At 35.1% G+C, this 27,678-nt stretch overlaps 1 protein-coding gene across 19 annotated transcripts in view; it reads right to left on the minus strand.

Moving 5' to 3' along the window:
* Window positions 1–27,678, minus strand: part of CACNA2D1 (calcium voltage-gated channel auxiliary subunit alpha2delta 1) — a 514,911-nt gene that overhangs the window by 127,993 nt on the left and 359,240 nt on the right. For all 19 annotated transcript variants that reach the window (XM_023639081.2, XM_023639086.2, XM_023639083.2 and 16 more), the window contains exon 7: window positions 8,996–9,127. In XM_023639081.2, coding sequence (XP_023494849.2) covers window positions 8,996–9,127 — 132 coding nt within the window. The remainder of the gene's footprint in view (window positions 1–8,995; window positions 9,128–27,678) is intronic.

Consider the following 27,678-nt stretch of genomic DNA (forward strand, 5'->3'; position numbering starts at 1 on the left):
TTTGGTTTGTGTGAATAGACTCTATAATGTTTGCACAACAATGAAATCAACTAATGATGCATTTCTCAGACTCTGTCCCCGTCACTAAGCAACACGTGACTGTATTACTTTCACCCAGGTTCTACTGGTCCGACATAGATGGCTAAGCAGTCATTTTCAAAATAAAAACTTCACAATGGAATAGGAGGACAGAATTTGGGTGGGCAGCTAGCAGCCTCTGCCACAGGAACAGATGGACAATTAAAAAATGATTAATGTCCACTACTATTATAATATCAAATTTTCTGTTTTCAGCAATGTCTTCAAGTAAGCCACCTTTAAGATGACAGAGATGAGGATGGGATAACTTCCAGAACCCAGTAAATATCTAAAAGATGTTGGACTTAAGAATGATTTCTAGACTAAATCTTAGGACTGAGACTGTTTGCACAAGAAACTCACTAGAAAAAGAAAAAACTAGAAGCCAACTCAGTGCTGTCTTTGATGCCGTTTGTGTTACCAAAGAAACCTCAAGCCTAGTCTGCAGAAATCTTGTAATTGTTGTGAACCCTAAAGCAATTTTTGGGCTCTACACCTGCAGCGGAAGCAAACTATGAAAGCTGTTTAGTCCCAAGCACACTCCTTCAGATGTGCTAGTGATGGTTATAGACAAGAGAGTTACTCCCAGGAGCAATCAGATGGGCTAACCAAGAAATTTTATGCAAGAGTAGGAGATCTTTGTATTTCTTGCCTGATGGATTGTAATACATACCATGGACCAGTGATTACTATGTATTTCATGCTCTCTTTTTTGAAATTGGAGTTTTTACTGTAGTCGTCCAGAAGACACCCCCATTATATATTAGATATCTGAACAGTGACAGGAATAGGGTGGAAAAAGTAAGTGGTATTCCGTTGTATTATAAGTAACCAAATTAGGAAAAATTCATATCCACATGATGGAGAGAACTGCATGTTGCCTGGAGAACCTGGATTTTGAGCTGGATGTACTAACTTGTTGGGACTTTGGATCATCTCCTATGGAAAGGAGTATGTTCTATGTCTGTGCACATATACTTGCACTGCCAGAGGAACAGACTGTGACAGGGCTTCAATATAATTTTTTTCTTCTTCTTCCTTCTAGTAATAGTACTCCTCAAGTTTTAGTTGACTGTTCACCAGAAACTCTACTTCTTAGACTTTCTTGCCATGGTGGGGCCATGAGATGAAATTCTAGTAAATAGCATGTGAGCAGAAGTGATATGTACAACTTTTGCATCTTGCTGCTTGCCTTCGACTAACTTTTCCCCTCTTCTTTTGGCTTCAACTGTGGATGTGATAGTGTTGATCCAGTTTTGATCATACAGATGAGGACAACAACTTAAGGAACGGCAGATAGATGGAACCTCTGTCACTGGAAACCTCATGCACCAGACTTATCCTAAATAACTGACTTACCTATTAAGTAGGAATTTTATCTGAGAGAAATGTATATAGTCTCTGTTATGATAGCCATTGTTTAAGGAAATTGAATACATATCCTGATACAGATCAGAACCTTTCCCAGACCTGAGTCAAGTTTTAAAGCTTGGAGAACGTATAGGAGGTAAAAGCTTCATAGAGTGTTTGAAATTTGCTTCACTATATTTTCTTACATTCCTCTATCTTCTTAGGAGAGTATTATTTTGGCCCTGGGAAACTATATAATATTTACATTGCTAAAATATAGGTAGTTTTCATGTCTGTCTTATCTTTCATGTATCAATGCTGAATTTTGCAGTGGACATGAATTTCTGAAAAGTGACTGGTCCCAAAACAGTGGTCATTCCCAGATCAAGTTTTCAAATGCTGAATGACTGAAGATTTATGGAGTAGAACCACCCATAAGATTCACAGGCAGAAGAGAAGACTAGAAGGCAGTCATTCAATTGGGTAAATGCCAATAGGAAGAGTCTATTCTCTTGTCTGTTCTTTAAAATTGTCTTCTCTGATTGGAACTAGCCTAGTGTAAAACTTAAAATATGAGTTTTGGAGATAGTCTACCTAGATTCTCATTGGATAAATTACTTAACCTTTTCAGTAAAATGGGGGTAATAATAGCTCTAAACCTCAGAAGTAGGAAATAAGATTCAATGATTTATACACATAAACCCTTGGTACTAGAGTTGACACATAAGAAGCACTCATATGTGGGCATTTGAAAACAGTATCATTGAGTAACTGGGACTACTTATTATAGATTGTAGATTTTTTAAGTAACATATTATTGTAAGATGTGCTTAGATTTCAACCACTTAAAAGCATATTCCTATGACTAGGGCTTGGAATGTCATACCATTTCCCTATCCTACTCCATCCCCAGTGATGCAGGCTGATGTCACACAGTCAATAAAACTCTAGGAACTCTGTAAACTGACTTCACTAGGTCACCCTGGAAACCCCATGGAGAATACTGGAATAGGTAAAGAGGGTAAGATGGGAAAGGTATACAGGCAGGGACCTAGATAATTATAACTCTATGTTTCCTAGCATTTTCCATCTTCTTTTCCTGCCATGTTTCATTTTATTTAGAAACTGAATTCTCTGAAATTCTACTCTGATACTTGTTTTCAGCTCTAGTATCTATGACCTTGACTTATTTATCCAGCTTAATTTAACAAATAACCATTAATCACTATATGCACGGCACTCTGTTAGGTACACGGGATGTACATGTATATAAGTAGCCACCTCTACCTGCAGTTACTTACACTGCAATGCTTTTTAAAAAGAGCATATACAAAATTAATTCTGAAGGAAGATAAAGTCTGACAGATGTTGTAATATAGATAAAAACCAAGTTCTCTGAGAGAAAAAAGTAAAGTAAGATTGCATGTGGGAAAGCCTTCATGTGGAAGGCAGTGTTTTTATTCTATTTTGAATGACGCACAGGATGTATATGATCAGACATGGGGCTCTAGGCTCAAAGCATATAGAGATATGAAAATTGATGACAGGATGTAGAAAATGAAATAAAAATTAAACAAGGAAGAAAAAGGGCAATGTACTTATGTAGGGGTACATGATGAAGGTTGAACTGTGTAGTAAGAAATAAAACTAGAGATGTAGGTTGGGTTAGAGTCCAAAGATGGTCTGAAGGCCACAGTAAGGGAGCCAGATGTCAAAAAGTGAAAAGTTCCAGACTGTATAATTTTACTATACTATATATAATTTTATATATGGATACATATATATAATTACTATCTAAAATTATATATAAAACTGTACATAATTACTACATGTAATTTTACTGCATGTAATTTTGAATCCTTAGAACACTTCAGTTCCTTCAAAAACAAGAGTTTTGCTGGTTCTTACCAGTTTTCCCCTCTTCCAGCTCAGACTTGACTATATTGACCTAATGAAAATGTTTTTGGATTTTAATTTTGTTTCTGAACAACGAGACTCAATGTTCAGGTAATACCATTGTTTCGGCTTGAAGTATCTTTGATATCTCCACTGTAGTATGTCCAGAACACCTCTCTAACTTACAGCTACACAAGTGGCAGAAACTCATACAGAGATACACAGCATTATAGGCAAGGATAAATCACCATAGTTTTAAAAATAAAAGCACTTATTACAAAGTGATTTCCTGGTAATTCTGCAGATGCCAGATAACCCATATAAAACATTTTCATTTAACATAAAGAGATATCTGTCTGTCAGCAGGAGTAGCAGATAACAAGGACAAGTTGTGTTGTTAAGTGGAATATTCAATAAAGTAAATGGTACACAGAGACTTAATCATTTAGATGGCCCATATGTGGTTATCAGCTCTGGCTCAGAAGTAAGCTTGAACATAGCAAGTTCTATAAAGTAAAAGATGAAGAGACTTTATTGGAAAATGATTTCAGATATGCACTACATAGAGAAAAATGTGAACTCTGAGAGAAAAAAGTTCTTATTTTTGTAAGCAAATCAATGCAATTAGACAATAATAATGTACTTACAAAAAACCTTATGATTCTATAGGAACACGTTTCCTGTTTCTACAAGTCAATAAATCTTCTTAGATAGTGATGATAATAATACAGTTCTTAACAATTTTATATTTGGTGTACCTGAGAGAAGTGCTTAAATAGTTGTCTAAAGTTTGGACAAAAATGTTTTTAATTTTTCTTAATAAAATATATTGAACATAAAATTAATTACATAGCAATGATGATTCTATATATCTAAAAATGGATGGCACAAGGTATAGAAATTTAGCAATGTATAAAGGAAAAAGGAACAGAATGAGGGATATCTTTTAGAAGTTAAAAATAACTAAACATTTTTAGTAGTACTTATTCACATATTGTATACATGATGTTATCCTCTGTCAAATTACAAGCAGCTCCCATTTTCATATTAACATACTGTTTAACTACTCTGACCTATCAGCAATAAAATAAATCACTTAATTTAAGCATGACTGAATCCATAGTTGACAGCAGAGTGAACAACTATTATAACCTTTACATGTGAAAAATAAGACAGATTCAGGTAAGAGATGACGTTATACAAAAGGCAACAAAAATAAGGCTACAGAATCACCTCTATAAATCAGGATCATTTGAGAACTTCAAAGTAATAATATTAATATTATTTTGTGTGTTTATATCTATGATATGTCCCCTAGACAACATAACCGGTGGATGGTATATAACAAAGCAAATCATTTAATTCAGAACATAAAGCTAATGGTTGGGTGGAAGTAGAACTATTCTACACTCTCCTGTCAACATCTCAAATTTTACCATTTTAAATCACTTTACTCCCCAAAATAAAAATACTTCGGATATTTTATTTCAGTAAACATTCTCATATGCACTCAAACTAAAAGTTATAGTCAACTTATACCCTATGTTTGTCACTAAATTCATTTGTTTATTTTTATATAATTTCTTATTTTATCTTTTTAAATTGATATATAATTCAGATATAACATTGTATAACACCATAACATTAAAAGTGTACAATGTGTTGACTTGATACACTTACATGAGAGCTAAGTGAAATAAGTCAGAGAAAGACAAATATTGTATGATCTCCCTTATATGCGGAATCTAAAATAGCCAAACTTGTAGAAACAGAGCATAGAATGGTGGTCGCCAGGGGTGAGGGGTAGGGTAATTAGGGAGATGGCAAAGGGTATAAACTTTTAGTTAGAAGATGAATAAGTTCTGGGGATCTAATATATAGCGTGTTGGTTATAGTTAATAATACTGTATTATATACTTGAAAGTTGCTAAGAAAGTTGCTAGAACTTAAATGTTCTCATCACAAAAAATTAATGGTAATTATGTGAGGTGATAGAGGTGTTAGTCATTTAGCAATATATGTGTATCAATTCATTTTTTTTGGTAAAGTTCCTAATACCCTCATTTTCTTATATCCAAGGATTCTTCTTTTTAAATTCCTATTTGGTCCCTTGTTCAGATCTATATACTTCCACATCTGACCATTATAATAGCATACCTTTTGGTCAAGGCTTTCTAAGTGTTTCTCCTTCCAATCAGAATAAGCACTGCTTTAACCATAGTATTCCACTGCCCAAAATGTTCGTGGTATTTCCCTACACATTACATCCCAGACAATGCATTCTGACATTCAAGGCCACATAATCTGCCATTAATAAATCTTTTGATTTGCTGTCACTCTTCCTCTGTAACAAACTGCTAGATTCGCTGGGATCACAAGCCTGCAACAGCACTTGTTCATCTACCTGCTTGTTTACTTTGTGCCTTTCTTTCCTCTAAATAGGTTTGCCTTTTCTTCTTCACTGACTTGATTTTCAATACACAGTTCATAAACCTTGCCCATGACTCTGCTCTGTAACTACCTTATCTTTTTCAAAACTCCTGTAGCAGATCTTTCGTTACTGTCTGTCTAATTTATTTGGCATTTAATCACTTAATGATTTGTCTTGTAACTTAAATTTCAAGACGTATAAATTTTGACTCTCTAATTAGATTAAAATTTCCTGCAGAGCAGAAACAACTCGTTATTTTAAAACACAGATTTGTACAGAGTGACCACAGCAGAGATACGGTAATAAATAAGAAGGTGAGAGGAAACTTTTGGAGATGATGGATGGGTTTATAGCATTGATTGTGGTAATGGAAATAAATGAAAAGCAATAAAACTAACAAGAACAGTTAAGGTATTGAGGTATATGAGGAAACCTTTTGGTTTAAAATTGATTCGGCCTGAATTTATTTTTCTAGAATAGCCTGACTTTTGGCCTGTCAAGCATGCATTGTACATCTGCTTTAAACATTACATGGGATCCCAAAGCAAACAATCTTGCCTTTAAAGATACGGAGGAATGCCTCCCTCCAATATCAGCATTTCTTTGAGGATAAAGATTCCTTCCCAGAACCAATGTCAGATTGACCTACTATGTGCATTACTGAAATGCTACAAAACATGTTGTGACTGTAGTATTAAAAAAATTTCTTTTAAATGTTTTATGTATATTCTTTGTTCTGAAATGGTGTATAACCATGCTGTACATCTCACTCCTCCAGAGTACTTTCTTCTCTGGTGGAGAACGCACTTCTGTGTTATAGTCCTCAGCTTGGCCATGTAATAAACTCATCTTTAATCTATGAATTGATTACTGGTTATTTGCATCAACAGTGGTGATGGTATCACAGGTGTATACTTATCTCCAAACTCATCAAATTGTATACATTATGTACAGCTTTTTGTATGTGAAAAAATAATAAAATAAAAAGAACAACTCAGCAACAGATTCACTAAAATTAAAATTGCATCTAGTGTATTCCATAGCAGTCATGAGAATCATTTAAAATAACCTCTTCTAACAAGTAACTGAATTCAGCCCATCAGTCATTTTGTCAGTCAACTTGTCTGCCAAGCCATTGCTCAAAAACTGGGTACTGCAGGAGAACACACTTGCTTCCACAGCTAATGTGTTCTATGGGGATCACATGGATTCAGCTAAACTAAACACTTAAAGACCTACTCCAAGGTAAAATGAACAAAAGTTAACACACTTGAAAATTTATGATTAGGGTTAAAAAAAAATTAAAGCAATCATCCCTCACTTCACATTGAAAGAATAATAGAAAGACAATGTATTAGTAAGTTTAAAAGTTAACTGCTGTTTTTAAAAAGAGCCATCTTTGAAAATTGCTCATAACACAACTTGTCTTTCCTTCAACCTCTTGACCCCAGTGTTCTCTCCCTCTTTCTTGTGAAATCTTCTCTTGCTCCCCTTCCCATTTCTCCCTTATAATTCTTATTTGTCTCTTTCTCAGCATCATCAATTTCCCTCTGGTACTGGGCAATTGGTTTCTCATTATTATCCTAATTTGTCTCACTTATCGTTTTCCTTCTTTCCCTCAACTGCTCATATATGGAATTTTGCAATGAGGCAATATATATTAAAGTACTTAAAAGTTACATAATGTTATGTTATTGATAAACGTATTTTTATATTTGTGAATTACTGGATAGCTTACCAGGTATCTAGTTCCTATATTTAAAAATCATAAATGTTTTATAAGACCTGATATAACTTTAAGGTTTATTATATCAGGTTTAATTATGTGTGTGAGTAGTGTATTCCATGGCAGTCATCACTTTTTTTCTTTATATTATCTTATATACCTAAAATTTTCAGTCTCCTGATACATGATATTGTTCATGATAACATAACAAGAATATTTTAGAAGAGTTGTATTATTCTGAAGAATGATTCTGTAAATAGGAAATTCCACTATTATGATAACAACCTATATGGTCATAGTTTCCCCATATCAGATATTAACATTTTATTAACTCATGATTCTTTTTCAACATTGAAAAACAAAGTAGACATTTCCTAGTCCATTGGATTTCCACAAAAAATAATTGCCACTGCTCTTACCATTTGGCCTTTGGAACCAGGCAGAAGTTTTCTTTCCCTAATTTGAGTCTATTGAGTCTGATGATGCCCACATCATTTTATTCATTGCTATTGCCATACAAAGCTAGATATGATCTAATTTCCATTTCACCCCATTTTCACTGTTGTGACTTTTTATCGTGAATAACTTATTTGTTAAACATGTTTAGAAAACGCTAGTCTCAAGAAAAATTTTCCCATATATTGTAGCTGTTTAAAGACCAACTACCTAGCATGTATCCCACAACTCAGGCCATGTCTTTGAGAAAGAAAGTGCATTTGTGCTTGTCAGCTTGTTCTAAAAGGAAGAGAAGTTAAAAACACTAAGAGACATTTCACTTAAATTCTTTTCAATGTGTTCACAGGATTTACTAGTGATTTACTTTTCATTTTAGTTATAGATTTATTTCTCCTTAGCCTTCTTTACAATAATAAAGGATATTACAAAAGTTAATTCATTTTAATTTATAAATTATATTCATCTTAACTGAATATATATCATCACTGAGATGCTCTCAAAATTAATCCAACCTGACACATAAGAATGGTCTGTTTTCCTGGAAATTTCATTTTATTTCCTGTCATACTCATGTTAACAAATCCACATTCACTAATTAAAGAAAAGCATCAACATTTTTCACATAAAAGCATAGACTTGAAATCTAGGGCGAAATATTTCAATTAGTTTTTAAAAATTCTATTCAGTTCTCTAATGTGACTCACAACTTGGTCCATGCTGAGCAGTTGGATCCTTATCTAAGGATTGTTTTAGGATTCATGATAACTCCCTGTTCCAGGTACACAGATACCTGTTCATGGTCTCACTGCAGCCTGGCCTGATTCTAGGTGACAACCCCAAACCCACTCCCGAGCCCTGAGATGATTCTCAGGTGTTTCAGTTTAAAGTGATTTTGATAGATACAGAGCCATGTAAGGAGGAATACTCTTTCCTTATAAAAGTAACATGATAACCATATTCTTCTTACAATGTAGGAGAAGGTAACAAGTGTTCTCAAGAAACATTAAGTCTGGTACTTAAAATTTTGTTTGATACTTATTGAAATACTAAGTATTTACCTGGATAATATCGGGCTAGGCCTGTGGCACTGCCAAACACCTGCCACAACAATGAAGGATCTTCCTCTCGATTTTTTTTGAAAACTTCATCTAAGGCACTTGTCCAGTTGAGCTCATTTAACACAATTGTTGCTAAGAACAAAAAAAGGAAAAATTAATTAATTCAAATGTATAATAATTGAATCTGTCTTCATTTATTTACAAAATAATGTTACAGATTTTCATTGCTTTAGCTACAAGAGTATTCTAATCCAGTGGCTATCAAAAAGTTTAGACATGGAATTATTTCTTCAAGCAAATTTTTATATTACAGTTGCCTTATTGACATTTTGGGATGGGTAATTCTTTGTTGTGGGAGCTGTTCTGTACTTTATAAAATGTTTAGCAGCATTCTGGCCTCTACCCACTAGATGCCAGTACCATTCTCCCAGTTGTGAGAGGCAAAACTGTCTCCAGACATTGTCAGATGACTCCTGGGGGACAAAATTGATCCCTGTTGAGAACCACTGTGATACATAAAACAGACATGAGCAGAGCTCTCCTGTTTGAGAAGTGTGAGGCATGCCTCCCCTTGAGGCAGTTCTGAAGAAACCTACAGGACACCTTTGTGTACAGTTTGATGACCACCTCCCTCAATTATTGGTGATTCTCTGTGATATACTAACATAATTTGGTTTGTTACCTGAGTTAAAAAAAATAGATGTTTGTCACTGAGAATAGTGTATTAACTGTGTTTACACAAAAACATCAACAAATGTATACATTTTGAGAAAGAAAAAATTCATTCATAGGCTTGACAATATCAGTGTTAGAAATAGGAAGTAGCTGATACTTTATCACTACCTATATGAACAACAGTTTTCTTTTTTTTCTGGTTAGTTTAGTTAATATTTAGAGCATGGTACAAATAAGGGCCAAGTCATTGATTTTGATATTTGCTTAAAACTACTGACTGATCTTGAATACGTATTAAAAATATATGCTAATCATTATAATTAAAGAGAAGCAATTATAATGTGAGGTAAAACATAGGCTAAGGCGTGATGTCAGCAACATGACAGAGAGAGCTGTTCTTGCTATCTCTCCCCCTTTGACCTACAACTAAATGGACATTCACTGACCAATGGAAGACACCTACATAGCCCAACAGGATGCCTAAGTGGCCCAGGCAGCTATACATCTGAAGGACGGACTGGGCCCCCAGGAAGTAGTGGACATAGGTGAGCACTCCCTACGCTTCCCCAGCAGCCCTGTGCACATGTGAATGCTTTCCCAGCCAGTGGGAACACCCATAGTGCCACTGTGGCCCTACAAGTGGGAATGTGCCTTGGTGTAACTGTAAGAAGAGGCAGCAGCAGCCCTGAGCCTGTCTGCAAACACATTCCTGGCTGGCAGGAGCACCTGCCACTGCAGTCCCAACGAGTGACCCTGGCTTAAACCCCATGAAGAAGCCCTGCCCACCAAGCACAGTGGCTGGTGTAACCATAAGAAGAGGCAGCAGTAGATATGCACACACCTGTGAATACTCTCCAGGCCAACAAGAGTGCCCACAGTGCTGCTGTGGTCCCACAAATGGGAATGTGCCTTGGTGCAACTGTAAGAAGAGGTGGCAATAGCCCTGAACCTGTGCATGAATGCTTTCCCAGCTGGTGGGAGGGCCCATCATGCCTCTGCAGTCCCAATGAGTAGCCCTGGCTCAGATTCCTTGAAGTCCTGCCCACCAAGCACAGCAGCCAGTGCAATTGTAGGAAGACGCAGCAGGAGATCTGTGCATGCATGTGAACACTTTCCCAGCCAGTGAGAGTACCCATAGTGCTGCTGCGGCCCCCAAGTGGGAATGCACCTTGGTGTGACTATAAGAAGAGGCAGTGGCAGCCCCGAGCCTGTGCATGAATGCTGTCCCAGCTGGCAGGCATGCCCACCACACTCTTACAACTTCCAGCAGACAGGATGGATCAGAAACATGGCTCCTGCTTCCCCCAGCAGTAATAGGTGGAATCTGCGACCTGATACTACCACAAATGCACTGGCAAAGGGTTAGTTCATTAAACACGTGAAAAACTATAGCAATAATTGAGAGAAGAAGGAAAATGACAAGTCTCCAGAAACCAACCATGAAGTCTCAAGAATTTACAATCTAAATGACAGAGAGTTCAAAATAACTGTCGTAAAGAAACTCTATGAGTTGAAGAAAACTCAGAAAGACAGTTCAATGGGTTCAGGAATAAAATTAATGAGAAGAAGGAATACTTCACCAAAGAGATTGGAACTATACACAAAAACCAAGCATAAATTCTAGATATGAAAAACACAATTAATGAGATAAAAAAATAACCTAGAATCCTCAAAAAATAGAGCTGATGTTAAGGAGGAAAGAATTACTGATTTAGAGGATAAAAGCATAGAAATGCTTCAGGTGGAGGAGGGGAGAAAACTAAGATTTTTAAAAAATGAAGGGATTCTTTGAGAAATATCTGACTCAATTAGGGAAAGCAACATAAGGATTATAGGTATTCCAGAGGGAGAGGAAGGGAGAAAGAAACAAAGAGCTTGTTCAAAGAAAGAATAGCTTAGAACTTGCCAAAACTGGGGGGAAGAACCAGACTTATAAATACATGAAGCCAATAAAACTCCTAACTACATCAATGCAAAGAGACCTTCTCCAAGACATATAATGGTAAAACTGGCAAAAGTCAACAACAAAGAAAAAATATTAAGGGCAGCAAGGCAGAAGAAAATAACCTACAACGAACCCCTATCAGGCTTTCAGCAGATTTCTCAGTAGAAATTTTCCAGGCTAGGAGAGAAGAGAATGATATATTCAAAATACTGAAAAACAAAAACTTACAGCCAAGAATACTCTATCTAATGAAACTATCCTTCAGATATGATGGGAAAATAAAAGCTGTCACAGATAAACCAAACCTGAGGGAGTTCATCACCACCAGGCCTCTCCTACAAGAAATGATCAAGGATGCCCTCATATCTGAAAAAAAAGGCAAAGGTCTACAAAACTATGAGCAAGGAGATAAATAAACACACAAAATCAGAAAAATTCAGCTCTCTCTCAGAACAGGGAAGCAAATACTTAATTGTAACTTAAAAGATAAAGGGAAGGAAAGCATCAACACTAATTATAAACACTTGAACTTAGTCACAAACTCACAACACAAAACACAATCATTTGCGACAATGATAACTCAGAAGGGGAGGGGAAAGGAATGGAACCAGCTTAGGCTAATGGAGATAAGAGGCTATCAGAAAATGGACTATCTCATCTACAGGATCTTTTATACAAACCTCATGGTAACCACTAAACAAAAACTAAGGGCAGAGCCGCAATTCTAAAAAAAGAGAAAACTGAAAAAACTACCACAGAAAACTACCAAAACAAAATGGCAGTCAGAAATAAAAAGGAAGAGAAACAAGGGAAATATAGAATAACCAGAAAACAAGAGATAAAATAGCAGTATTAAGCTGTCATATGCCAATAATCACTTTAAATGTAAAATGCATTGAATTCTTTAATCAAAAGACACACAGTAGCTAGATAGATTAAAAAACAAGGCCCAGCAGTATGCTGCCTCCAGGAAACACATCTCAGCTCTAAAGACAAACATAGGGGTCAGGTTGAAGGGATAGAAGATGATACTCCCAGCAAATGGCAAAGTAAAGAAAGCAGGTGTTGCCATACTTATATCAGACAATGCAGATTTCAAGATAAAAAACACAATAAGAGACAAGCAGGGGCAGTATAGAATGATAAAAGGTACTTTCCACCAAGAGGACTTAACACTTAAGAATATACGTGCATCTAATACATGAGCACCAGAGGATTTAAAACAACCATTAGCAGACCAAGAGGAAGAAATTAACAGCAATGCAATAATAGTAGTGGACCTCAAAACCCCACTTACATCAATGGATAGATCATCCAGACAGAAAGTCAACAAGGAAACAGCGGATTTAAATGAAACACTTGATCTTATGGACTTCATAGATATATACAGAGCATTCCATCCAAAAATAGAAGAATATACATTCTTCTCTAATGAGATGGGACATTTTCAAAGATAGACCATATGGTGGGAAACAAGGCAAGCCTCAATAAATTTAAGAAGACTGAAATTATATCAAGCATCTGTTCTGATGACGATGCTATGAAAGTAGACATCAACTACAGAAAAAAAGCTGAGGAAGTCACAAATATGTGGACACTAAACAGCATGATACTAAACAACCTTTGGATGAAGGAAGAAGTCAAAGGAGAAATAAAAAATACCTGGAGACAAATGAAAATGAAAATACAACATACCAACTCTTACGGGATGGAGAAAAAGCAGTTATAAGAGGGAAATTCATAGGATTACAGGCCCATCTCAACAAACAAGAAAAATCTTATATAAGTAAAGATAAACTACATCTAGTAGAACTAGAAAAGGAAGAACAAACAAAGCCCAAAGTCAGCAGAAGGAGAGAAATAAAAATTAGAGCAGAAATAAATGTAACAGAGACTAAAAAATAGTAGAAAAGATCAATGACACTGAGAGTTAGTTCTTTGAGAAGATAAGAAAAATTGACAATTCCTTAGGCAGGTTCACTAAGAAAAAAAGAGAGAAGCTTCAAATAAATAAAATTAGAAAAGATAGAGGAAAAATTACAATGGATACTACAGAAATACAAAAGATTATGAGAGAATACTTTGAAAAATATATGCCAATAAATCTGATAACCTAGAAGAAATGGATAACCTCCCAAAACTGAATCAGGCTGAAAGAGAGAATATGAATATGAATATGAAGTAAAGTGATTGAAACAGTAATCAAAAACCTCCCAAAAACAAAAGTCCAGGACCAGACAGCTTCTCTGGAGAATTCTACCAAACGTTCATAGAAGATTTAATACCTATCTTTCTCAAACTATTCCAAAAAATTGAAGAAGATAGAACACTTCATAACTCATTCTATGAGGCCAACATTACCATGATACCAAAACCAGACAAGAACAACAGAAAGAAGGAAAATTACAGGCCAATATCACTGATGAACATAGATGCAAACATCCTCAACAAAATATTGGCAAACCGAGTACAGCAACAGACTAAAAGGATCATACACCATGATCGAGTGGGATTTATACCAGGGATGCAGGCACGGTTCAACATCTGCAAATCAATCAATGTGATATAACACATTAACAGAATGAGGAATATAAATCACATGATCCTCTGAATAGATACAGCGAAAGCATTTGACAAGATCCAACAACCATTTATGATAAAAACTCTCAGTAAAATGGGTATAGAAAGAAAGTACCTCAACATAATAAAGGCCATATATGACAAACCCACAGCCAACATCATAATGGTGAGAAACTGAAAGCCATTCATTTGAGAACAGGAAAAAGACAAGGGTGCCCATTCTCACCACTCCTATTCAACATAGTGCTGGAAGTTTTGGCCAAAGAAATCAGACAAGAAGAAGAAAAACAAGGTATCCAAATTGGAAAGGAAGAAATGAAACTCTGGCTGTTTGCAGACGATATGATTCTATATTTAGAAAACCCTAAAGAATCCATCAGAAAACTATTAGAAATAATCCACAACTATAGCAAAGTTGCAGGGTACAAAATCAACTTTAAAAAATCAGTTGCATTTCTATACATTAATAATGAACTAGCAGAAAGAGAAGTCAAAAAGACAATCCCATTTACAATCACAACAAAAAGAATAAAATATCAAGGAATAAATTTAACCAAAGATGTGAAAGACTGATACACTGAAAACCATAAGATGTTATTGAAAGAAACTGAAGGAGATGTAAAGAAAGAGAAAGATATTCCATGCTCATGGATTACAAGAATAAACATAGTTAAAATGTCCATATTACCTAAAGTAATCTATAGATTCGATGTAATCCCAATCAGAATCTCAATGATATTCTTCTGAGAAATAGAACAAAGAATCCTAAAATTTATATGGAATAACAAAAGACCTCGAATATCCAAAGCAATCCTGAGAAAAAAGAACAAAGCCGGAGGCACCACAATCCCTGATTTCAAAATATACTACAAAGCTATAATTATCAAAGCAGCATGGTATTGGCGCTGAAAGAGACACACAGATCAACGGAAAGAATTGAAAGCCCCAAAATAAAACCACACATCTATGGTCAGTTAATCTTGGACAAGGGAGCCAAGAATACCCAACGGAGAAAGGTGATATTGGGAAAACTGGACAACCACATGCAAAAGTACAAAAGGAGACCATTATCTTTCGCCATATAAAAAGAAAATCAACTCAAGGGGTTGGCCCTGTGGCCGAGTGGTTAAGTTTGGCTCTCCGCTGCAGCAGCCCAGGGTTTCGTCAGTTCGGATCCTGGGCGCGGACATGGCACCACTCGTCAGGCCACGTTGAGGCAGCGTCCCACATGCCACAACTAGAAGAACTTGCAACTAAGATATACAACTATATACCTGGGGGGATGTGGGGAAGATAAAGCAGAAAAAAAAAAAAAAAAAAAAACCAGATTGGCAACAGTTGTTAGCTCAGGTGCCAATCTTAAAAAAAAAAATCAACTCAAAATGGACTAAAGACTTGAATGTAAGACCTGAAACTATAAAACTCCTAGAAGAAAATATGGGCAGTATACTCTTTGAAATAGGTCTTAGCAGCATCTTTTTAAATACCATGTCTACTCAGGGAGGGGAAGCAAAAGAAAAAATTAACAAATGGGACTACATCAGACTAAAGAGCTTCTGCAGTCCAAAGGAAAGCATAAACAAAACTAAAAGACAACTACCAACTGGGAGAAAATATTTGAAAATTACATATCCGACACGGGGTTAACTTCCAAAATATATAAATCTCTCATACAACTCAACAACAAAAAACAAACAACCCAATCAGAAAATGGGCAGAGGACATGAACAGACATTTTTCCAAAGAAGATATACAGATGGCCAACTGGCACATGAAAAGATGTTCAATATCACTAATTATTAGGGTAATGCAAATCAAAACCACAATGAGATATGACCTTACACCTGTCAGAAAGGCTATAATCATCAAGACTAAAAACAACAAATGTTGGAGAGGATGTGGAGAAAAGCCCTCAGGCGCTACTGGTGGGAATGCAAACTGGTCCAGGTACTATGGAAAACAGTATGGAGATTTCTCAAAAAATTAAAAACAGAAATACCATATGATCCAGCTATCCCACTTCTGGGTGTTCATCCAAAGAACATGAAATCAACAATTCAAAGATACTTACACACTCCTATGTTCAGTACAGCATTATTACAATAGCCAAGACGTGGAAATAATCCAAGTGCTCTTCCACAGATGAATGTATAAAGATGTGGTATACATATACAATGGAATACTTCTCAGCCATAAAAAAAGACAAAATCGTTCCATTTGCAACAACATGCATGGACCTTGAGGATATGAAGTTAAGCGATATAAGCCAGACAGAGAAAGACAAACACTACATTATTTCACTCACATGTGGAAGATAAACACATGGATCAAGAGAATAGATTAGCAGTTACCAGAGGGGAAGAGGCCTGGGGGGAGTGGGCGAAAGGGGTAAAGGAGTGATGGACAAAAATTCGACTACTGGTGCTGACCATGATGCAGTTTATAAAGAAACTGAAAAATAGTAATGCACATCTGAAATTACACAATTTTATAAGCCATTATGATCTCAATAACATAACCGAAGAAACCCAAAAAACATAGGCTAAAATAGCATATAATTATGGGCCTCCATGATCATAACATCTTATGTCTAACAAATTAAAAATTTAATTGGCTTAGAATATTATTTTTCCTTTACACAAAAAGATGACATGGATAATCTCATCTTTTTTTTTTTTTTTTTTGGTCTCTCTCTATAAAATATGTACCATGCCTCACTCTGCACTTCAGAATCTATGACCAAGCCTAAATAGTGGAAACGAGCTTAGGATAAGGACTCAAGATATTGCTGAACTTCTATTCTTTTCTGTGACCACAGCAAATAAAAGAAACAAATGCAATCATAGTTAAATCATGCACAAGATTTTTTAAAGTTAAAAGAACAAAGAACTTCTATCAAGAAAGATGCGCAGCATATGTGTTTATATTTTAAAGTTTATCATTTACAAAAAAAGGAAAACAAGTGCAATGTAAAACTGTTCTGGGACCAGCATCCTAATGGTTTCCCATTAGGGAAATTCCTAAGCATTTCCCATTATTGAAAACTAACAAGATTTCCATTTTTATAGATGTGATTACTTTCAGAAAGATCAGTTGCGTGTGTGAATATTCATGAGCTGGGTCAGATCCATAGTGCATCTGAAATACTAGTGAATTCATATTCAAAAGCATGATCTAATGAACACTAAGTGGCCAGTTTATTGAAAATTTATATTCACATAGATAACCTGAATTGATACTCACTATTCATGAATAGTTACAGTAATATACAAAACATCACAGAAAAAGAGGGACATTATGCTTTTCTCTAAACATTCATGAATTTTACAATAATATTCTACTGAACAAATAATTATGTTTATTTATGATTCACATAGACTTCATTAATCCCCAATCTATTCTAATTATCTCTTCAATTTCCTTGACTCTTTAATTCATATTAAACAACTGATATCTAATTATTTTTAACAATGTTTTATTCGTTTTCAAAGCTGTTAATTTTTTCCTTAGATTTGGTAACTTAACAACTACTAAGTATTAGACTCTGATACACTGACTGTGAATTACACTTTTATGTACTTGGGGGAAAATCAAGCTCTGAAATATTCTTATCATCAGGACGATATGTTTTAAAATTTGCAGTTTATACATTTGAAAATTGTTTTTCAGATAAGATGATACAAAAGTAGGTTTCAAAATGTTTTTCTCAAAATTTGTTCATCTGCAAATATGTACGTAAAGAATTTGCAGAATAGGTACTTGGCCTGATTTTAAATTTTACTCAGAATGAAAGAAATGTTATCGGGTACCTATTACATGAGCTAGGTTTATAAACTTGATACTGTGTAGCAAAAAGTGAGGATACAGATACTTCCGTTTGTCACTATATATTTATAAAAATGTTTGAGTACAATCATTATTCTATTAGTCACAATCTTTATTTGAACATCCAGAGCAAGAAATCAAAATTCAAAGAATCTGCCATGAGAGTGCAAATTTAGCGCAGCTTCTTTAGAGGAAATTTTGGCTGTAGCTATCTATCAAAATGCACATAGTCCAACAATTCTTCAAGGGATTTATACTGTGGAGAGAGTATGAATCTCTGGTCCTGAATCAGAGAATTTTAGAGCAAGAGTAAATAATTCAATTACACCATTCAAATTCCTTAAAACACCAAAACTAGAAAGTAAAATAAATTGATGCCCTATGAAATAATCTTTCTCAAACTATACGGAAAGCAGTTAAAAATGTAAAAAAAAAAATGTAAAGCACCAAATCAAACACACAAACAAGTATGAATACTTGTTTCGTATTACATCCTTCTTGGTTATTTGGCTATATTTTTCTTTTTTTCTTTTTTTTTTTTTTTGAGGAAGATTAGCCCTGAGCTAACTGCTGCCAATCCTCCTCTTTTTGCTGAGGAAGACTGGCCATGAGCTAACATCCATGCCCATCTTCCTCTACTTTATATGTGGGATGCCTGTCACAGCATGGCCTGCCAAGTGGTGCCATGTCCGCACCCGGGATCTGCACCGGCGAACCCCGGAACGCTGAAGCAGAACATGGGCACTTAACTGCTGCGCCACTGGGCCAGCCCTATGGCTATATTTTTCTGATCCACATTATGAATCACATTTGACTTATAAACATACCTTATTTGGGAATCCTAAAAATGAGCAGACTTTTATCGTCTTAACCTTCTAAAATTAAATAGCTTATCCAGAACTACTAAGGTGCCCAACATTTCTCCATTTCTATGCTATTAGTACAACTCAGGATAAAGAATACTGAAATAACTGGGTAATCTGCAGATGATGGAATAATAAAACAAATGCAGAAAATTGGCCAAGCTAAAACAAGTTTATGTCATTTCCTGAATGTACTTTCTTCCTCTGCCACTTTCATTATATTTACATGCACATACACAATTTTCTCTCTCTCTCTTATTTAAATTTATAAGTAGAGGTTATTTAGGAAGATGTTTTTAAGTAACTATTCTGGCTACAACTGGGTAAAAAGCCAGGTGCATTAGAAAAGTTAAAAGGTATTATTGGGAGATCTTCTGTTTTAAATTATAAAGAGTTTCTGTGGTTATGCTGATGCTTCTCTCTGTCCTCAGCAGGTTTTTTGTTCTCTCTTGTTTTCCTAACACTATAGTACTTAAAAGGCATAAAACATAATCCTTCCATGATGAAAAAAAAGAAAACAGGACTAAATTCCTCGGAAAATTGTTTTCAGCAAATATTACTCTGGATTATGAAACTGTATTGTTCATTTGCATGAAGACATGACACTCAAGAAGCCGTTTTGCTCCTCTGAATCACTGAAGGGCAGCGGTATAAGGAAGCTCCCTCAGGCAGTGTATATTATAAGGAAGCTCCCTCGGGCAGTGTATATTATAAGGACTTTTAATACGGAGTTATTTTTCTGTAAGTCACAATCCAGAGCAAGAAATCAAAATTCAAAGGATTTTATTTAATTGCAGAAACATTGATACAAATTAGTAGCCAAATAATATTTCATATAAGAATTCAAGAATAACTTATCTTTTTAAAAGAACTTTAAGTATTTCTTGGCTACAAATAAAGCTTTACTTTTTATTTGGACCGATATACTTAAGAACATGGATAACAGTTCTGGCTGGTCTTCTATAAATTGTTACACAGTATTTAAAATTATATTGTATTTTATATTCTCAATTATATATTGTGTATATTTTGCATTGTTAAATATATTGTATACTATATTCACTCATGCCCTTCTTCTCTCCCACCTCCAAAATAGTAATGTTTTATATTCACACAAACTTCTAATTTCTTGCTTGAAGGGAGACTCTGTACATGAGTGGCTGATATTTTTTCCACTGTAGAAGACTAACTGGTCAATGGTAATGTAGCCTTGGACCTACAGCCAGTCGCTAACAAATTTAGCTAAGTGTCTTATGGCTACTTTAAGAGTAAAATTAGTCCTCATTTTCTGTCAACTTTTAAGAAATGAAGATCTGTATCTTTGTTGGAAAATTAGATTTTGCGAAAATAGTCTTTTATTGATGTCCAAGGCTAAGCTTATTGAAAGCAGTGAATGCTGGGAAAGCAAACCTTGACTTTGAGGCATCTCTCCAGAATGGTACAACAGGATTTCACTGATAATTGATTCTAAACGCCAAGCATATATCTCTATTCTTAGTTTTCAAAAACATGGCCTTGATGTTCAGCAAGTTCTCTCTTTTAGAGTATTCCATTGTTCAATCTGGCTTCTCAAGGGAAGAAAGAAAATTTAATTTGTAACAACACAAAAGAAGTACCTTACATTTGCTGCTAATTCTTCTAAAATACATGACATCTCTATCTCTTGTTTACGACATGGAATACAGAATCGTTGACAGGCTGTGAATCCAATTTTCTTCTGTAAACTTCAGCCCATAAAGTGTTGCACGATTGCTGCCTTTTAGGTTTGAATACATTTTGTTCACCTGTTCCGGGTTCAGGGCCTCACTATGCACTGAAGGCACTATATGACTATTTGAAAACCCTAAGGTTATTTATAACGTCGATTACAGCTTTCAAATGAAGCAGATATATGAGAGAAAATGAAGAGAAATATATTTAGGATTCACTTAAAATATATAACTTTGATAAGTCTGAATCAAAAATACATCTTATAAAACATAAAATAGCTTTGACAAGTCTTTGATAACACCTTTAGACATTAAAGCTATGTAAAGGACTACACACTAAAAATTATTTTTAATAATGCTAAATATGATACAATTAAAGCAAGAGAACTGGCCAAAATGTTTACTATACTATTTTTATTTAACTAATAACACCATTCTGTTGTCATGGGCTTGCCTTGAAATAAAATTAGCATATATTTAACTATTGCCACCAATAATAACAAAGTCAGTAATATTTATTAACCACTTACTGCATGCCAGCAGATATGTTAACCATTTTCTATGCACTATCATATTTAATTCCTAGCATGACTCTTCCAGTGAGACTAATATTAACCATTTCTATGTATTATCATATTTACCTTCTAGAATGACTCAGTAAGAAACTAATATTATTTCTCTTTTTAGATGACAAAAATAAAAACTCGAAAGGGGGTGCAACTTGCCAAAAATCACACAAGGAGAGGAATAGAGACACCACTCAAGTATGTGTGTCAGGTTCCAAAAGTCTTACTGTTTATGAGCTATTTACTTCTAAGCTTTCATTGTATGTGTAGTTCTGATTATTTAGAATTTTAAATCTGAAAAAAATAATCTATGCCTTTGTAGCACAATGGTTCTCAATTGAGAATGATATTCCTCCCCACGGGACATTCAGCAATGTCTAGAGACATTTTTGATTGTCCTGACTGGTGGGAAGCTACTGACATCTTTGTGGGTAAAGGCCAGAGATGCTCTAAACATCCTACCATGCACAGGTTAGCCCCCACAACAAAGGATTATCTGGCCTAAAATGTCAGTCGTGCCCAGGTTTAGATATCTTGCTCAAGTACAACCTACATGAGAGAATTAATCCACTTTCCAAAAAGCAGCATTCCCAACTAATATCATTAAGAAAAAGCTACAACAAAACTTCTTCAAAGTGAAAGTTGGTATATATTTAAAAATATTATTTCATGATATTAAATTATATCAATATTTCAGACTACATTTTGATACCCTTTGCATTGAGCAAATTTTCATTTTAGTCTCAGAAAACTATAACACACTATTCTTGTACTTGAAAAAGTAAGTAAGGATTTCAAAGCCACTTTTTAGTGCTATCAAATGTTATCCTTCCCTACCTATTGCTTCTGGATATTTGTAGAATGTTAAAGTTTGTAGGGGTTTTTTAATGATTCAACATTTAACTGTGTGATTCTAAACTAATTTTATCTTTATAGCAAATGTTAATTTTATCCCATGATATATAAGGTAGTCATGAAAAGAGTTGCATTTAACAGATGAGCTGAGCCACATGTCACTAACTTTATTCATCAACCCTAATCTCTAAAAAGAAAAATGTTAATAAGTCGAAAGCCACTGATCCAATTAAGTGCACAGACAAAAAGAATTCACTTTAGGACTAGACAGTGTGCATAAATATTAAAATGAATGCATCTTTTCAGTGGAGTTGGCTAATGGAATCTCATTTAATCCAAGTGTACATGAAAGATAATAAGGCACAGGGAGATGGGAAGACCAATCTAATCTCTCTAATCACATCTCAGGCACCAGAATCTGCCTCCCACTGAGGATCGGAGACAGAAGGCTTCAAAGCACATGCGGACCCTGATGAGGGGATAAACCTTATTCCTATAGTTAATTTGGTACAAATATTAAAAGGCCCTTGTCCTTGTCAATTCTCTAATCCCCGTATTACCGAGATTTCTGGCCTTGCTTCCTTGCTTCCTATGTCTTTAGTTTCCCCTAGATTGACCAGCTGGCTAATACCCAGAACACAGCTGTTCTGCTTTAATGAAATCTGCAAATTGAGGAGCACCTAGAAGGAGCTCAGAAGAAATCCACTTTATTATTAAAGAAAATAAGAATGCTTCAAGGGGAATAGAAGATACTAGGATCTAATGTCATGTTTATTAACTGAAGAATTTTAAATGTCACTTTCAATAAAATAATAATTACTTGTACGATTTTTCTTGGAGGGGTGTAGGGATTTTGCACAAGAAATATTACAAGAATAGGAGGCAAGGTAAAAACTTTGTTTTATCTTTCAAGCATTCTAAGTTTTTCTATTCCTAACATTACCAAAACCAAATAAATGATTAGTAACTTTGGCAGCCAAGAGTCTCTGTCACAACATGCTACTGAAAACTCAACATTTAACTTCTTGTTGATTCTGTTGTTCTTTCATCTAAAAACTGAACAGAAATATACGAAGGATCCTAGACAGGCTTCAGGGTTAGTATGAATGTCAAATAAGTTTAGGAGTAAAAGGGAATCAGTGAATGACTTAATTTAAATCCCTTCCTCAGCTAGATTAAAACCCAGCAAGGTGCACGTCTCCTATAGATGTCTGACATAGACAACAACTTCTTACATCTCAGCATACTATTTTAGTCTTGTCAGTTATTTTCTTTTACTTGAATAATAACACATTTCTTTTATACACAGCAATTAGGAAGTAGTTTTCTCTATTTATTTTGTAATAAAGCCACATTCCTTCTGTATGCCCCCTAATTTATACAAAAGCTCTTACGTCATGAGACACTCTTCACTGGACTCATACAGTTGAAATGTACAGTTGAAATTTTAAACTAGGGAACACTGCATAATTTTTTACTATAAATCAGGAACTTGAGTAGTTACCTGAAGAAGAAAATATAATTTCTTCTATTGATACTATTTCACAAAGATATTTTTATCATAAATTTGACAATTTGTAATTAAAATGGTAAAAAAAAGTTGAATATCTATTTCTATATATTAGAATAATATTTCAGTAAACACAGAGCCTGCTAAATTCTGAACAAATGAAAATAGCTAAAAACGCCCTAAACATCTTTTATTTAAACTTTACAAAGGAAAATAAAATGTGAATTAAAAAAAATCAGAAACTATAAAGGCATAGAAATAAAATTGGAAGGCATATAAGAATGAATATGCAATTAACACCAAATTTAAAGAACTCCAAATTGAGGGTTTTTTTTTTAAACAATGCATGCAATAGATTATTCTGCTGGTGATGCTTTGTCCTTTGAATAATTGGCATTTAAGAATTGAGTATGTTCATGTATGTAGTACGAGCAAAGATTATTCTCACTGACTGCCCTCCCACTCATAGGCCTCGTGTCTTTGTACCAGAAGTAGCCATTTGACCTTGGGAAAGGGTTTTATCCTGTCTAAATCTCATTTGCCTCACCTGTACAATGGGGATAATAATAGTATCTGCCTCACAGTGTTGTTTGACGATGACAGTTACTTAGAACACTTTCATTTAGGTACTGCATGATAAATGTTACCTGCCCTTATTCTCATTATTGTCTCCTTACCTGTTAATGCTCAGCATATAAAAGATTTTTAAAAATATCTTGATGGAGCAATTCTGATCAAGCTGCTAAAATGCTAGGATGAATGATTAAAACATAGTATTCTCTCCTTACCTCAGGGAACCTTTGCTGTTACCTTAGCCCTAAGTTAACGACCAAGAAGACTAAATTTTCTTGCTATAAATCTCATTAAGAAAATAGCATGTTAACTTTTCCAAAGTCAATTACATTGTTACAAGATAATGCAAAACTGAAAAAACATTCTAATGACAGCATTTAATGTACTGTATAATTTTGGTAAGGAGATAATTTTTACAATGGAATATTCCCAGTGTTCCTGAAATCAAACCACATTGGTGAATGCTGCCCTGAATATCACACAGACACACTAAAATTCTGATAGAAGAAATTAGATTAAATTATATAAGATCTAATAATACATACCAGTCACAACACACACGCACACGTGCGCACGTGCACACACACACACACACACACACAGAATTATGTACACACAGTTCTGTTAAAGCAGAGGAGACTCCAGCTGAGAATTATAGATCAAATTAGATATGAGAAATATTTTGCCTTTTGCTCTGAAACTGCCTAACTGCATAGGGAATTTAATGTGTACATATAAATTAGGACTGCTGAATACACAAAGAAGGATCAAAAAGTATTGGAACTGACTAATGAGATACAGTTGAAGAAGGATAGCAAGGCTCCTGGGGACTAGGATGATACTGTTAATGAGGCACACTGCTCGGTACTTAAGGGTCTGTGTCAACCAGTTTTAGAACAAACAGTTGCCTGGTGATTTTAAGATGGAAAGATCAGATGCGCTGAAACACGGTACATGGTAGTTGGCTGTAATCAAGAAGAGCAATCACTTAGTTTAAACACCATGCACTGCTTTTGAGTGAAGCAAAACAAAATAAATCTAAGAAATTGAACTACAGGTTACTACTTATAGAGTCATGTTACATAAACGTATGAATGAAATCCAACACCATTTCTAAGATAACATGAGGTTAATATCCTTATGTCTCTAGTTGCACATGAAGAGAGGATTGTCCATATGCATATAAGCATAGTATACATCATTACATATTTTGATATTTATACAGATAGACATCTATATACAAAAAGAAATAACAAATACATCAACTCTGTCAGTTTTCAGGATGCTTACAACATAGTGAGTATGATTTGTTCAGATTTTAATGTACTTAGTATAGTCATTGACATATTAAATTTATATGTATTAGTCCCAGCTACTGCATTCTGCAGAAAATACCTTAATAATACAGAAATAATTATTTTCCTGTTCCAATGAGTCATGTATTTTTTTGCTTGGTTTCTTTTTTTTTTTTCTTCTGTTAGCCCTGAGCTAACATCTGTTGCCAATCTTCCTCTTTTTGCTTGAGGAAGATTGCTGCTGAGCTAACATCTGTGCCAGTCTTCCTCCATTTTGTATGTGGGATGCTGCTACAGCATGGTTTGATGAGCAGCGTGTAGGTCCATGACCAGAATCTGAACCCACAAACCCCAGGCTGCCAAAGTGGAGCATGCCAACTTAACCAATATGCCACTGGGCTGGCCCCAAAGTCATGTATTTTTAATTTTCATTCATAGCTTAACATCCCACAAAAGTTTAAATTTATCAAAGACAAATTAGTTGAAGAAGCTCAAGTTATTCTGACATAGCTTTAAAATATTATAAGTGATTCAAAATCTGATCAAAATACTCCTAAGATAAGCTTTAAAAAAATGGCTCAAAAGTTTTGATCTGATGAAATACAACAGAGGATGGTAAAGGGCTAGGTCACGTTGGGCCCCGCTCCTGCGTCTCTCTCCTCTTGCTCCGTGGCCACACCCACTTAGGTCTTTTACAATAACCTTCAAATAGTCTCCCTGCCTCCAATTTCAGCTTACTTTTCTCCATTTTTCCCCACTACTGCAACAGTATTCTACTTGGCAAATGCCTTCCCTAAGTAAAAGTCTTCAGTTATTCTCCATTAAGCCTGGTCTTTTATGACTGGCTTCTAGCCAATCTTCCCACCTCCTCTTCCACTGCTCTTCCATGCACAATAAACCCAAGCTATAATGAAAGAATTCTGCTCCTTCCACAGGATATAATGATGACTACTGCCTCCCACGTCATTGCATATCTGCCTTTTCTACCATGATGACTTGTTAAACTTCTCCCTTGTCTCATGTCACAGCTTAGCATCACCTTCTCTGGTGGGTCTTTGATTTTCTCCCCAATCTTGCCTTCCTCTAGCAGAGCGTAAACTCCTTCGCCACTCTCCTATAGCTTTTCTCTATACCTCTATTAAAGCACTTCCCACATTTCACTATCCCTGCTTATTTGCACGACTTCTATTATACTGTCAGTGGCTTTAGGGTAGATACCACATGTTATTTTTTCTCCAGTACCTAGAGTATAGTGAAAGAGGCAATGGAATACGACAAATCTGTGTTTAATGCACAGTTGTACAACAACAGGCAAATTATATAATTGTATATGGTTCTAGTTTTTCAGCTACAGGATGGAGAAAACAGTACCTTTGGTATCTAGGGTTGTTATAAAAACTAAAATATAATGCTATACTTAATGCATAACAGGCATTCAGTAAACAATAATGACTAATATGTTTAGGTTCTCAAAAATATTTGTTCGTGAATGAAAGGGTAAATGAATGCATTAATTGTGATTCTCAAGTGTTGGGTCATCTTTTTAAATTAGAGGTACTTTTCAGAAAAGGGTAAAAAATTTTCAGTTCTTTAATCAACCTTCATTGTGCTACACCATATCTGAGAAAATATAAATGGTCCAATAATTCCTTTCCCTCCCTTCAATCCAATATGATAGGTGAGTGGTGGCTATCATTCGAATTGTAGGGGCTGAATCATCCTAGTCTTCTTTTTATCTTCACTTTAAGTTCCATGATAGATCAATCCCTTTTAACGCAGATGTTTTAAAGAGCCTCATAAACACACTGTGTCCCAGGCTTTAGCAAGTCGTTTAAATAATGAATATTTCTAAGAAGCTTTCTATTAAGTATCTCCCAATTTGTGCGGTTCATTTCCTAATCACCAGATTTCTATCATATACTCATCAAACAAATATTTACTGAGCACCTCTATGTGTCAGGCGCTATTCTAAGCCCTTGAACAGGAGTCAGCAAACTTTTTCTTAAAGGGTCAGATATTTTAGGTCTATGGCCCACATGGGTCTCTGTTACAGCTATTCACTTTGCAGTTGTAGGACAAAGGCAGACATGGGCAACACATAAACAAATGGATGTGATGGTGTTCTAATAAAATTTTATTGACAAAAACAGATGGTGAGCCGGTGGGCCATAGTTTGCAGACTTATTCTCCATAGCTATAGGGTCATGAAGACAGACAGGGCTTCTAACATCCCAGTGGAGGAGACACACAATAAACAAATGAACAACTAAGAACATATCAGAGCATT

The sequence above is a fragment of the Equus caballus genome, chromosome 4 (genome assembly GCF_041296265.1).
Source record: "Equus caballus isolate H_3958 breed thoroughbred chromosome 4, TB-T2T, whole genome shotgun sequence".
NCBI lineage: Eukaryota > Metazoa > Chordata > Mammalia > Perissodactyla > Equidae > Equus > Equus caballus.